At 57.0% G+C, this 12,171-nt stretch overlaps 1 protein-coding gene across 2 annotated transcripts in view; it reads right to left on the minus strand.

Annotated features, from left to right (window-relative positions):
• Window positions 1–12,171, minus strand: part of CPNE5 (copine 5) — an 83,988-nt gene that overhangs the window by 24,841 nt on the left and 46,976 nt on the right. For both annotated transcript variants that reach the window (XM_036248896.1, XM_036248895.1), the window contains 2 exons: window positions 6,809–6,912; window positions 2,452–2,556 (listed from right to left, as the gene is read on the minus strand). In XM_036248896.1, the coding sequence (XP_036104789.1) occupies window positions 2,452–2,556; window positions 6,809–6,912 (209 nt within the window). The remainder of the gene's footprint in view (window positions 1–2,451; window positions 2,557–6,808; window positions 6,913–12,171) is intronic.

Raw genomic sequence — 12,171 nt, forward strand, 5'->3', positions numbered from 1 at the left:
CAGCACCCAGCACGGCGCTCTGTGCCTGGCTGGCATGGAAGACGGGCTGCTGGGTTCAACCAAATGCATCTGTGAGGCTTTAAAGAGGATCCTCCCTGCCCTGGCCGGTTTGGTTCAACGGTTAGAGCGTCGGCCTGCGGACCAGAGTCCCATGTTCGGTTCCCGCTAAGGGCACGTACCATGGTCGCAGTTTGTCTCCGGTCCCGGTTGGAGTCGTGTGGGTGGCAACCACTCGATGTGTCTCTCTCACGTCAATGTTTCTCTCTCTCTCTCACCCCCTCTCTCCCTCCTGCTCTATCTGAAGATAAATGCAAAAAAAAAAAAAAAAATGTCCTCAGGTGAGGATAAAAAAAAAAATAGAGGTGCTTCCCTCGTTTTCCTGCAAAAGCCCCCTCCCCCGCCCTGAGAGGGCTCCCAGACGCCTGCACCTCCCAAGTGGTTGCTGGGTACATGGGTCACCCCTAGGGCTCAGTGAGCGGCCTGCTCACCTTCACCCAGCCAGGCCCCCTTCATTCACACCGCTGTCACTCATGCCTGGTCCATCTACTTGTCTGTGGAGAAGGACCCCGGAGGGAGAGCCAGCTGGGCTCAGCCTGGGAGGGGAGATGGGAGCCTGCCTGGGTTTCTGGGTGACTTGCACTGTCCCCCCACAGCCTTACCTCCTCTAAGGGCTGAACAGTGAGCCCAGGCCTCTGAGCCTGGCTGCTCTCCTCACCATCCCAGACGAGCTGGATTCTAAGACCCTGGAAGTCCCTCCCCAGGGACGCAGAGTTGTGAGGGGTCAGCTGGACCGCCCCCCACAGCCTTGCAGCCTTCCCTGAGCCTCCTGTAGCCCTATGCTCCAACCACCCTGTCCTCCCATCCCCCACTCCAGAAGCCCGAGGACCTGCCCAGGCACGTAACTTGTGTCCGTTTGGCTAGAAGGCCTACTTTTGTCTCCAGTCACATCTTGCAATTACTTTGCTGTCTGATGCATTTGTGTGCACATCTGAGCTCCCTGTGGTCAGACTGTAAGCTCCCTGAAGATGGAAATGAGGCTACCTTCTCTTGAGCGGTGCACAGCTGGAGACGTAACGAGCATGTAGTAGGTGTTCATGACCACCTGAGGAATAGACTGTGGCTTTTCTGTCCCAACAAGAGGCAGGAAAAGGTGCCACCTTATCTTGTGGATCAGCAGCCTAACATGTTAGGAGATGGGGTTCCTGAAGGCGCCCCCACCCCACCACACAGAGCCTGTCAGTAGCCACTGGGAGCCGGGTCCCAGCAAGCCCATTCTGATGCCACCAGCCAGGATGCCTGTGTTCCTGTTCGAGTGGCCAGCAGAGGGCCAGCTTCCTCCAGGCTGGCGGGGCGGCGCTGCCTGCGGACCTGCCCGCCGCCCACCCGCTACAGCAACCGCCAGGGACCAGGCGGATTCTCACGACTCCACACAGACCAACACCACCTTACAGCTCCCGGGCACTTAGCACGATTTGTAATTATATGTTTCTGTGTGTGATCATTGGATTAATGGCTGCCTCCCCCACTGGATGTAAACCCCGCGAGGCTGGGTGAAGGGTGAAGACTGTGTTTTGTTCCCTGCTGACTTCCTAGCCTCTAGCGTAGGTACGGCGGGGAGTCCATAAACACTGAAGAAATGCTGAATTTGGTATTTTACACACACCAAAGCCTTCCTGTGTAGGCTGTGTCACGCGAACCTCACAGCAGCCCTATGGGGTAGGCAGACATTAAATACCCATTTTACAGATAAGGAAACTGAGAAAGGGCAGAAAGGGTAAAGATTTGCCCAGATTGACAGTACTTTTTAGTCACAGAGCTGATTAGAAACCAGGTGTATTCACACTCAAAATCTGCACTCAGGCGATGACGATGATGAGGCGATGACAATGATGATCTTACAGGTAATAACAGCAGGCTGTGTCACATCAGCAAGTTGCACAAGCTGTGTCCCACCCCTCACCCCCATGTATGGCGGCTTGCCGGGCAGAGAGTGTCTTAGCATCCTGACTCCCTGAATCCACCTGCCAAGAGCTGGGGCTGGTGGGGACCAGGCCTCCTCTGTGTTTCTAGAGCCCCGTCTGGCCCCCACCTGCCCCTCCAGAGGGAACAATGACAGGCTGCTGAGCTCCAGGCCAGGACACCCCAGCACCCATGAGGCTTCCCTGGAATCCCAGGCACCTCCCATCCCCCCAGCCTGGGGAGGTTCCCACCAGTGGGGATGTCTGACCGGAGGGAAGAGGTGGGGTGGGGGGAGGGCTGTGAGGAGATAAAGGCAGACACTGCCCAGGGAGGGCGGGGAGGGGCCGGTGGGGAGGCTCACGAGCCCCACCCTGTGCAGGGCCACCCATGCACAGCTCCAGGAGTCTCTGCTCACACTGAGGGGACCACCCACATCCACGTGAACCAGGCCCCCTGCACCTGTGCACAGGGAGGGACTTTTTCTCCGCTCACCGATCATAGTCCCCGTTGCAGAGGGCTCTCACAGGAATGGAGAAAGTTTGCCACACTGGATTTAGGGTGTTCTTCATGACCTCAGTCTTGTGGCAGATGGTGAACCTGGCAAAAAAGAAAGGGAAGGTTTCAGAACCCCGCCCAAGGGAGGTAGAATCCAGGTCAACTGTGGGACTAGCTGGCTAATCTCTACAGTTGCCAGAAACAGAAATTGTGGCTTTGTGAGGTGATGAGCTGACCGTCACTAGCAACATCCAGGTAGAAACTAGATGTCCACTTCCTGATGATGCTGCAGAGAGCATTCCTGGGGGAGGGGGGATGACGTCAGGAGAGGCAGGTTCTGGGCCCTCTCTGTGCGACCTTGAGCATGTCCCTCCCGCTCTGGGCCGCTGTTTCCAGGGAGTTGGCCACTATCAGATGACCTTCCACTGAGATCCACAGAAGAATCTGTGGATGGGCTTCAGGGATCTGTGAACCCCTGAAATTTTCAGTGAAGCTGGGTGTCTGGGCTTCATGTGCTTGCTGTTTTCCTGTCTGTCCCCCCAGATTTCCTTGTTCATGGCTCACCCCCTCACTTCCTTCAGGTGTCAGCTCTGTGATATGAGAGCCTGCTATGAGCGCCGTATCTAAAGCTGCCAGCCCCTGGCCCTGACCCCAACATCCCGAGTCCCTCCATGCTGGCTTTCCATCTCACCCGCCACCATTCGACAGTTGACATAGTCTGATTTTCTCCCTATTTATTGTATAGTCTGTCACAAGCATGGAAGTTTTGTGTTCTTTGGTCACTGGTATGTCTCTAGTGCCCCAAACAGTGCCGGGCACAGTTACTGTTCACTAAGTATTTTTTGGAATTAATTACTGAATAAGTGTATTTCTCAGAGAACACTATCCACAGCTTTCGCTGGCATTTCAGTGCAGAGAATGAAAGCCCCAGGCTGAGATGATCTCGAAGACCCTTCAGCTCTGAGTCCTGAGCTTGCTGTGCAAACTGAAAGTGCAGAATTGGCTTGTCCCATCCGGGCCCCAGGGCATCGGCCCTGCCCGCTCCCCACCCGGGCCTGCCCTGCCACATGGGGGCAGCGGAGCCGGTGTGCTGGGGCCACCTCCCTGAGATGTCCCAGCATCCATCCCAGCCTGGAAAGGTCACTCAGGGAGGTGCCTGGGCTCCGCCTATGCCCACACAGCCTGTGCCATTTCTTCTCTGGCAATTTTCAAGTCAAAATGTCATTTCTGTCACCAAGGCTCAGCGTTTCTCTTCTCCGCTCCTTCTCGCCCACCCGCTGGAGTGTAAGATACACGTGGGAGACCTCCCACCACACCCAGAGCTGCAGATGAGACGAAGGGGTCGGAGGAAGGAGGGGCCGCTGCCCATGGCTGGGGCAGGCCGAGAGCAGGAGGAGGAGGCTGGGTGGGCCGCGGAGGGGCAGGAGCACGAGGGGCAGGGACAGGAGGGAGGCTGGCACTGTGCAGAGGCCCTGACTGCTGAACCCCTAGAGTCACAGGGACCGGTGTGGCTCCTCCAGCCTCCTGGCCCCTTTGGACCCACTGCCTCCCCCGTCTCCTCTCCCTTGCCAGCCAAACGGCCTGCGCAGGTCTTCTAAGCTATCAGCTTGATGTCCTCCCTCTTGTTTTTCCTGAACCCTGTGTAGTCTGGTTTCCGCGTCAGACTCTGGCCTGAAGCCCCTTCTTCAAGTCCCTGCCCCACCAAATCCACAGGCCCTTCGACTCCCTGCGGTGCCCCGGGTCAGCTTGCCCTGGACTCGGTCCACCTGGACCCTCGCTCAGGGGATGGCACAGGAGTGCACTAACCAACAGTCCTGCAGGTGTGGCCTCCAGTCCCAGGGCCTCTACTACCAGCTGTGCCACCCCAGGCAAGTCACTCTCTCTCTCTGAGCTTCCCTCTCATTGTGAATGGGCGGAACCACAGGAGCTGCAGGCCCTGTTCTAATTACCCGTATTAACTCATTAGTCCCCACAGCAACCCTTGGAGAGCTGTGGGTCGGATCAGCCCCTCGGGCAGAGGTTAAGCTGCAGCCCAGGATGGCAGCCCGCAGCCCCACGTGAGGACTCACATCTGAACGAACTCAAATGAAATGGGACTGAAATGCGTTCCTCGGTCGCACTAGCCCCGTTTCCAGTGCTCCTTGTGCCTAACAGTGGCCACACTGGACAGCGAGATACAGAACATTCCCCTCGTCCCAGAAAGCTCCCCTGAGTGAGAGCCGCGCCTGAAGGTGACAGCACGGCTGGCAGCGCCGGCCCCCAGGCGGCGGCGACGGGAGCCCCCTGCTCTCACTCAGCCTTACTCCCAGAGGACTGGACTGAATGAGACACAGTAGGAGGTGCAGGCCAGGAGCACGGAGGGCGCTGGTGGATGCTCCTTCCCTGTCCCTCCTGGTGTGGCAGGCATGACATTTCACTCCCCGGGCCCCTCACTGGGCCCCTCACTGACCTCCTCCCATCTCCGGGGGGGGGGGTGTCTTCCAAGCCTTCCGCTCTCCTCTCTGCTCCTCGGGGTCACCTCCCTGCTCTCCCCAGTCAGCCTCTGCGGGAGCCTGCAGACTCGCCGCCTCTCGGGGCCCTGGGTGGTTTCTCCAGCTGCCCGGGACCCTCAGGGAGACACCCAGCCCGTGCTTCAGGTGAAACCAGCCCCCAGTAAGCTGCCACGGCGCCCCCGTCTGACCAGCTGGCACCTTCGACCCTCCAGTCCCCGCACTCCACGGCCAGAGAGGGGCTGTGACCAGGCCCCACCAAGTTTTGCCCACTGAGGTCTCCGCTGTCCTTTTGCCCCCGTGCCGCCCTCCCCCCCTGCACTCCACAGCACAGCTGCCAGGGCTCACCCCCCACGTGTCAGTCAGAGCCTCTCCCTCCTCCCCCCATCCATCCTACACATGCTCTGCAAGAAGAACGTTGGAAACACTCTGCAACACACCCCTTTCCTGCTCCCAAACCCACACCCTCCGCCCTCCTGGTCAGCCACCCGACCTGAGACCGCCGGTGTGACCCAGCGACGCCCCTCTGGAGGGACCTGGCTGGGCACTGCCGTGGGCACCGGGAACACCACTCAGGCCTTTCCCTCCATCCTTCAAATCAAGTCAAAATCAACAAGAATTATTTAAAGAAATTCTGCTGAGAGTCCTTTGGTGAGACAAAGAATCCTTTTGTTATGCAAATGATCGCACCTAATTTTCCTTGTTTTGTACGTTTAGATTTAAAAACCTTTTTTCCCTTGAACTGAAACACACCTCTTCCCTGCCGCTCCCTGGCCCTCAACACACACTCGCGCACACACACACACACACACACACTCACACATATACACACTCGCACACACACTCGCACACACACTCACACACGCATATCCAGAATCAAAGGGAACGTGGCGGAGGCCGTTCTGCCTCTGCTCCGGGCACACTTGCTTTGCACTGGCCTTTCCTCTAGCCTGTTATTCTTCCCTAAGCTTCCCCCTTGGACCCATTGGACCCATTTTCTTCCTCCTCTTCCAGCCCTGCTTCCCGTTCCCCTTCTGCAGCAGCGTTTTTCTAATTAACCTTCCTGGCCCCGTTACCTCCCGGTCCTACCGAACTCCATCTGTAAGTGGCCTCAGCCTCCCAGAACTCTGGTGCTTGAAGAGACCATAGAGACCACCTAATCCAACTGGTTTGTTTTACTGATGAGGAAACAGGCCCAGAGAGGGGCATCACTTGCCTGGGGTCACACAGTGGGCTGTGGGAAGGACCTAGGCCCCCAGACCTTCCACCTAGAATCTGTCCTTCTGTGTACACAGCTGACCTACATTTGCCAGTGTGTGTGTGCATGTGTGCGTGCGTGTGTTACTGTCACAGTGTGGGTGGCTTCTAGGGTAGGGACAGGAGAGGAGGAAATGGGGCTTCAAGGACGGTAGAGTTTTGAATGAAGCCTGCAGTGAAGTGTGGGGGAGTGGGGAGGGGTTCAGACTTGCCATGCTGGGGGTGCAGTAGTGGGGGGGCACATGTAGCAGTGGGGTGTTCAGAGGGCTGTGGGGGAGGGAGACTGGACGTGGACATATGGACTGATTTGTGTGGAAGAAGGCGGGGCTATCAGAGGGGCCCCTATTCTTGCACTTGCCCTGTTCCACCCACTCCCCTTACCTCCAGCACACCTGACACCCACCACGCTGAGCCCTCGCAGTGGCACTGCTGGCTCGGAGGCCGTTCCCAACCCCCACCAGCCTCCCCACGTGGCCAGGGCACCACTCTGGGTCCCTGCCTTCGCTAGAGCACCAGCAGGAGGTGGACCAAGCACCCTGCTGGCCGGTCGCCACAGCCCCTCCATCCCTGACCCTGGAAAGAGGGTGGCATGTTGCCAGGGAACTCACGTTCCATCCTCGTTGCTTCTGTAGAACACCAAGAACGGGTCGGACTTCCCGAAGAAATCTTTCTTGTCCAGCTTGTTGGCACAGAACTGCATTGTGGCCACATCCTGGCGGGAGAGGGGAGAGCGGAGCCGTGAGGCAGGAGCAGGCGGGAGGGCGCCCGGCCCGTGGAAACGCGGCGCCAGGGCCCTGGAGGCAGGATTCCGGCACCAGCGCTGGAAAGGGCAGCGGCTTCCACTGCCCTGCACGGGGCCAGGCCCTGGGCTGCACCTGCGAGGGTCTCATGCCACCTTCGAATGACCTCATTGGCAGGGCTAGCAGAGCCTCTGCTGTGAAGCAGGTAGATTCTGGAGAGAGCTGCCCCAGTTCCAGTCCTGGCTCTTTGTGACCTTGGGGAGGGAGGTGACCTCTTGGAGCCTCAGTTTCCCCTCTGTCACAGGGGGCCGATCATAGCACACACCCCCAGGGCTGTGTGAGGACTGAGAGCAGGTGTGCGAAGCGCTGTGCAGAGAGCGGGCAGTTGCGCCCACACGGCCAGCGTGGGTGCACACGATTCCACTGCTGGTCAACTGAGCGGCTTCGAGAGGTGAAATGACTAACCCAGGGGCACTGAGCTCGGCCCGCGCTCTGTCCAGTCACCGCGCCCCTCACACGTGTGTGGTTCCCAGAGCACGTGTGATTAGGCATCGCTTTCACACACAACTAAGTCTCTAAGGTGGATACAGCAGGACCACGAATCACCTCCTCAGCGAGGAGTCAGAGGCTCAGGGCCGGGAGGGACTTGCCCAGGTTCACCAGCGCAGCCTTGGGGTTCTGACTCCCCGGATCAGGTCACAGCCCCGCCTCACCCAACACTCAGCCAAGGGTATGAGAAGGTACTCAGGCCCTAGTTGGACCGCTGGACCTCTCCCCTCATGGTGCCCAGACCCTTAGCTCACTGTGGCCGAGGCACCAGGCAAAGATGCCTCCACCTCCTCCTCTCCACCCATTCTCCTGTGGCCTCTTCAACCTGAAAGCTTTGCGTCCTGACAAATCACCTGTCAACTGGCCAGAGCTCAGGGCTCTATCCTGTCACCCCGGGGCCTTCAGATAACTGCCCTAGAGGGAAGCCACCCAGCTTTCTCACGCCACCCCTCTGAGTGAAAAAGAGGATCTCTTGAAATCAGTGAGGACAGCCCAGTGAGGACACACTGGTGACAGAGATGACGATGCCGCCTCCCAGAGGCTTGAAGGATATGGTCGAAGGTTGGGGAGGGGTGGGTACGATATAAAGGATAGGAATATGGTCGCTGGAGCCAGGCTGCCTGCTTCAGCTCCATCCCTCACTGGCTGTGCGACCTAAGGCAAGTTACTCACCCTCTCTGTGCTGTTTCCTCACCTACAAAACGGGGTACTGGCAGTGCCTACCGCACATGCTTGTTGGGAAGGTGAAAGGAGTCAACGTGAGCACAGTGAGGGCAGCGCATGGCGCACATTAAGCGCCTGCAAGCGATTGCGATGATCTGACCACGTCTCCCCTCCCCCCAGCACGGTGTGTGGCCTCTGTCCCTGCCCCACCTCCATTTCCACCACCTCGCACACCTGCCTTCAAGGACATCCGACACCAGCACATACAGACATCCTTCCGTTCCTTCACTCATTCATTCATTCATTCAACAAACACTTATTAGTCACCACCTGTGTGGCCAGTCACTGAGCTCAGCGCTTTGCAGCCTTATCACAGTCAGCCCTCAAAACAGTCCTTCGTCACTGTTACAGCTGAGGGAGCTGGGGGTCAGAGAAGCTAAGGAACCTGCCCAAGGTCACCCGCTGAAAACCGGAAGAGCAGGAACTCAACGTGAATGAACTGATTTCATTTTTTTTTTTTTTTTTTTATCCTCACCCGAGGACACTTTTTCATTCTTTGTTCAGATAGAGCAGGAGGGAGAGAGAGAGAGAGAGAAACATCGATGTGAAAGGGACACATCGAGTGGCTGCCACCCACACGACCAACCAGGGCCGGGGACAAACTGCAACCGAGGTACATGCCCTTAGCGGGAACCGAACCCGGGTCTCTCCGGACCGCAGGCCGACGCTTTAACCGCTGAGCCAAACCGGCCAGGGCGAATGAACTGATTTCAAACTCAGGCCTCTTCCAGCAGCCCCTCTGCCTCGGAGAGAGCCCATCACAGTCCACAGGGCGCTGCCCGGCTCTCCTGGGCTCGGTGTGTCTGGGCAGGGAGGTGCTGGGCGCTGGGGACCTGGGACAGAAGGACCCCTGCAGGGAGGCTCTGGGGAGGGGCCCGCACACGGGGTGCCCAGGTAATGACGGCTTTACTCATGTCCCTCATCATCGCCCATCTGAGAGGGAGAAGGAGGCTCGTCTGGGGCTCCCGAGGCCTCAAGCCCAAGGAGTCCTAGAGCCGCCCACGAAATCTAGGACTTCAGCCCTGGAATAGGAGACTCGCTGGCTTATTGAGCACTTACTAGTGCAGAGCTCGGTAAATACGTTATTCTTCGTACACTATTTATGGACACCACTCATTGAGTCCTCGTAACAACTGTTCGAAGTGACTCACTCCTCTACCCTCCTCCTTCTATAGATGAGGAAACGGAGGCTTGTAGGGGTTGCCAGATGCCCGGGTCACACAGGGGGAACCCAGGCAGTCAGACCAGGACGCTCCCTCCCACCCTCCCAGAGAGATCCCCGGCTCCCGAAGCCCAGCTCCTGTCTCTCCCCGGGAGGAAGCGCCAACCCCACCCCACGCCGGGCGGGGGGAGCTCCACCCATGGCCTAGGAGAGGGAGGCAGCCTAGGACCTGTGACCCCGGGCCTGGCTCTCCCCAGGGAGGCCCCGAGGTGGCATTGGGAGACCCTGAGAGAGGAGTAGGCCCCACAGGAAGCCAGGATTCTGAGTTCTAGTTGGTCCCAGCAGTCCCTCCGGCCCTCTGAGCCTCAGCTTCCTCATCTGTGAAGTGACATGCTGAACAGGATGTCCGCCACTGTCCTTTAGAGCTGGGAGGCCAGTACTCAGGGGACAGTCTGGGAGCCCGAGACTCCTCCAGCCTCCCCAGGACACAGCTCTGTTGTGTCTCCAGATGTGACGCCCCCCATCTGGAGGTCACCTGAACGAACACTGGTGAACCACACACAACAACCTGCACTGTGAAATAAATACCGAAACAGGTGTCACAAAATCCAGGGGCAAAAGCTCTTGGTTTTGCTTCCTGGGAGAAGCCCGGGGCCCTGCAGACCAGGAAGAGGAGCAGGAATGTTAGAGAAACGAGTGCAGAACGGAGGAGAGCATGCTTCCAGGGCCCTTCCACGCTCCGCTGGCAGGGCCGCTGTCCCAGCGCCGCACCTGACACAGGACAGCACAAAGGAACCAAGGCCGCCTGCTTGGAACCCCAGCTCTGCCACTACCAGCTGAGCAGCTCTGATGTTCTGCTCTGATCGGTGGAGTATGGATGCCCGCTGTGAGCCAGCTGAGAAGACACAGGAGAGGACATATGGGAAGTGCCAGGCCCCGGTGCCTTGCCCAGAGCACCTGAAGAACAGGAGCCAACGCTGGCAGAGTGCCATCGGCCGCTGGGCTGACCCACATGAAACTGCCAACGTTCACGTGTCATTCATCTAGGCAAATGGCGAGGTAGTACGGCTCTACCTCCTGTATGCCAGGCACTACTGGCTCTTTTCATCCTCTCAACAACCCCAGGAGGTAGGTGTACCTGTCATTCCCCTTTCAACGATGAGCAAACTGAGGCACCGAGAGGTTGACACCCTGGAAGCCACACGGCCAGGAAGGAGAGAAGCGGGGACTGGAACAAGACAGTCTGGCTCCAGAGATTAATAACAGATTCCAGATGACGGACCCCGAATCATCAAGATAAGTTTAATTATGTTCTGTAGCCTCAGTTAGAGGAGTCAGAGAAGTGTGAAATCCATTTTAGAAAGACCTCCTCCGTGCAAACTAGTTAAAATGAAAATAAAATAAAAAGACTGGCTCCGAAACTCGGCTAACTGGAAAAATCCACCAGTGAGCCCACCTCATCATTTCCCTGCTGAGGACAAATCCACGCGGCGCTGCTGGGGGCTTATCTTGTTGCTCACCCTGATGGCCCCCCTAACACAACCTAGACCCGGAACAGCCCCCAAAGCCCATGATGAGCATCTGGGCTGTTGTGCTATGGTCGAGCCCATGGGGATAGACAGACCTTCAGGGAGATTTCTAGACTGAAACCAAGGCAAGCTTCCCCTCTAGTGGGTGCACACCCAGTGGGGAGTCCCCGAGGGTAGGACCCGGTTAGTTTTCTGGGGACTGTGCTTTTGAAGGTGGCTCTGACTTATGTCAACAATCATATAAACAAGGCTGCAACTGCTCCCCTTGAATGAGGGTTAGTGAGTGGGTCAAGCCTCGGTCTATGTGTGAGCCCAGGAAGAGGCTGGGGAAGGGGCAGCAAGAAGCCTGGGCCAGCAGGATTAGGAAGCAGAAATTCTGGCCGAAGATCAGTGGACCTGCTGGGTGACAGCCTCGCCCTGAGGGAGGGGCTGTCAGCACAGGAAATGCTGTTCCCAAACCAGAAGCCTCTCTGGGAACCAACTGCAGAGAAGATAAAGCACCTCCTGCAATATATAATTTCCTGCAATTTCTGCCTTTTCACCCTATCTTTTTAAAAAACATATTAAGTTCTTCTAAAACAGCAGGATTGCCTCAATTTGCATCTTTCCGCATGTTAATGAGGCTGCTTGAGAGACCGGAGCAAACAGCCTTTCTCGCCAGGGTGGCCTGGCCTACTCTAGCATGTTAGCCCTCCTGGACCCAGGAGAAGGCTGTGGAGGTCAGAGGTCAGGCCCAGAGGTCAGCACAGGGGCTGAAGGCTGGGAGAGGAAAGCAACACCCAGGAGGGAGAACAGAAGGCTGCTCTGGGCTGGGTCTTGCTGGCAGCCAAGGGCCAGCAAAGGAATAAGGCAAGTGCAAAATTTAATTTAGGGTGCCAAAAACCTCAGTAATCAAAATAAAGGTGTTAATGTGGTATTTAAAAAAATAAAAATTGATGATAAATAAAATATCAAAACTTTAAATAAAGCCATTTTACAAGTGAAGACACTCAGACACAGAAAGCTCCAGTAACTTGCCCATGGTCACACAGCTGGTGAGCAATGACATTTGGTCTGGATCCAGAGCCCAAGTTCTTCTTCTTTTTTTGGTACGTGCCCCTAGCGGGAACCGCACCTGGGACTCTGGTCCACAGGCCGATGCCCCAACCGCTGAGCCAAACCGGCCAGGGCTCTTCTTTTTTTTTTTTGTTTACAATTTTTATTAATTTATTTTTGTTACAGATGTTTCTCCTTTTTCCTCTCTCTCTTTTCTTTAATATGCTTTTTTA

This window comes from Molossus molossus, unplaced genomic scaffold, assembly GCF_014108415.1.
Source record: "Molossus molossus isolate mMolMol1 unplaced genomic scaffold, mMolMol1.p scaffold_m16_p_8, whole genome shotgun sequence".
Classification (NCBI taxonomy): domain Eukaryota; kingdom Metazoa; phylum Chordata; class Mammalia; order Chiroptera; family Molossidae; genus Molossus; species Molossus molossus.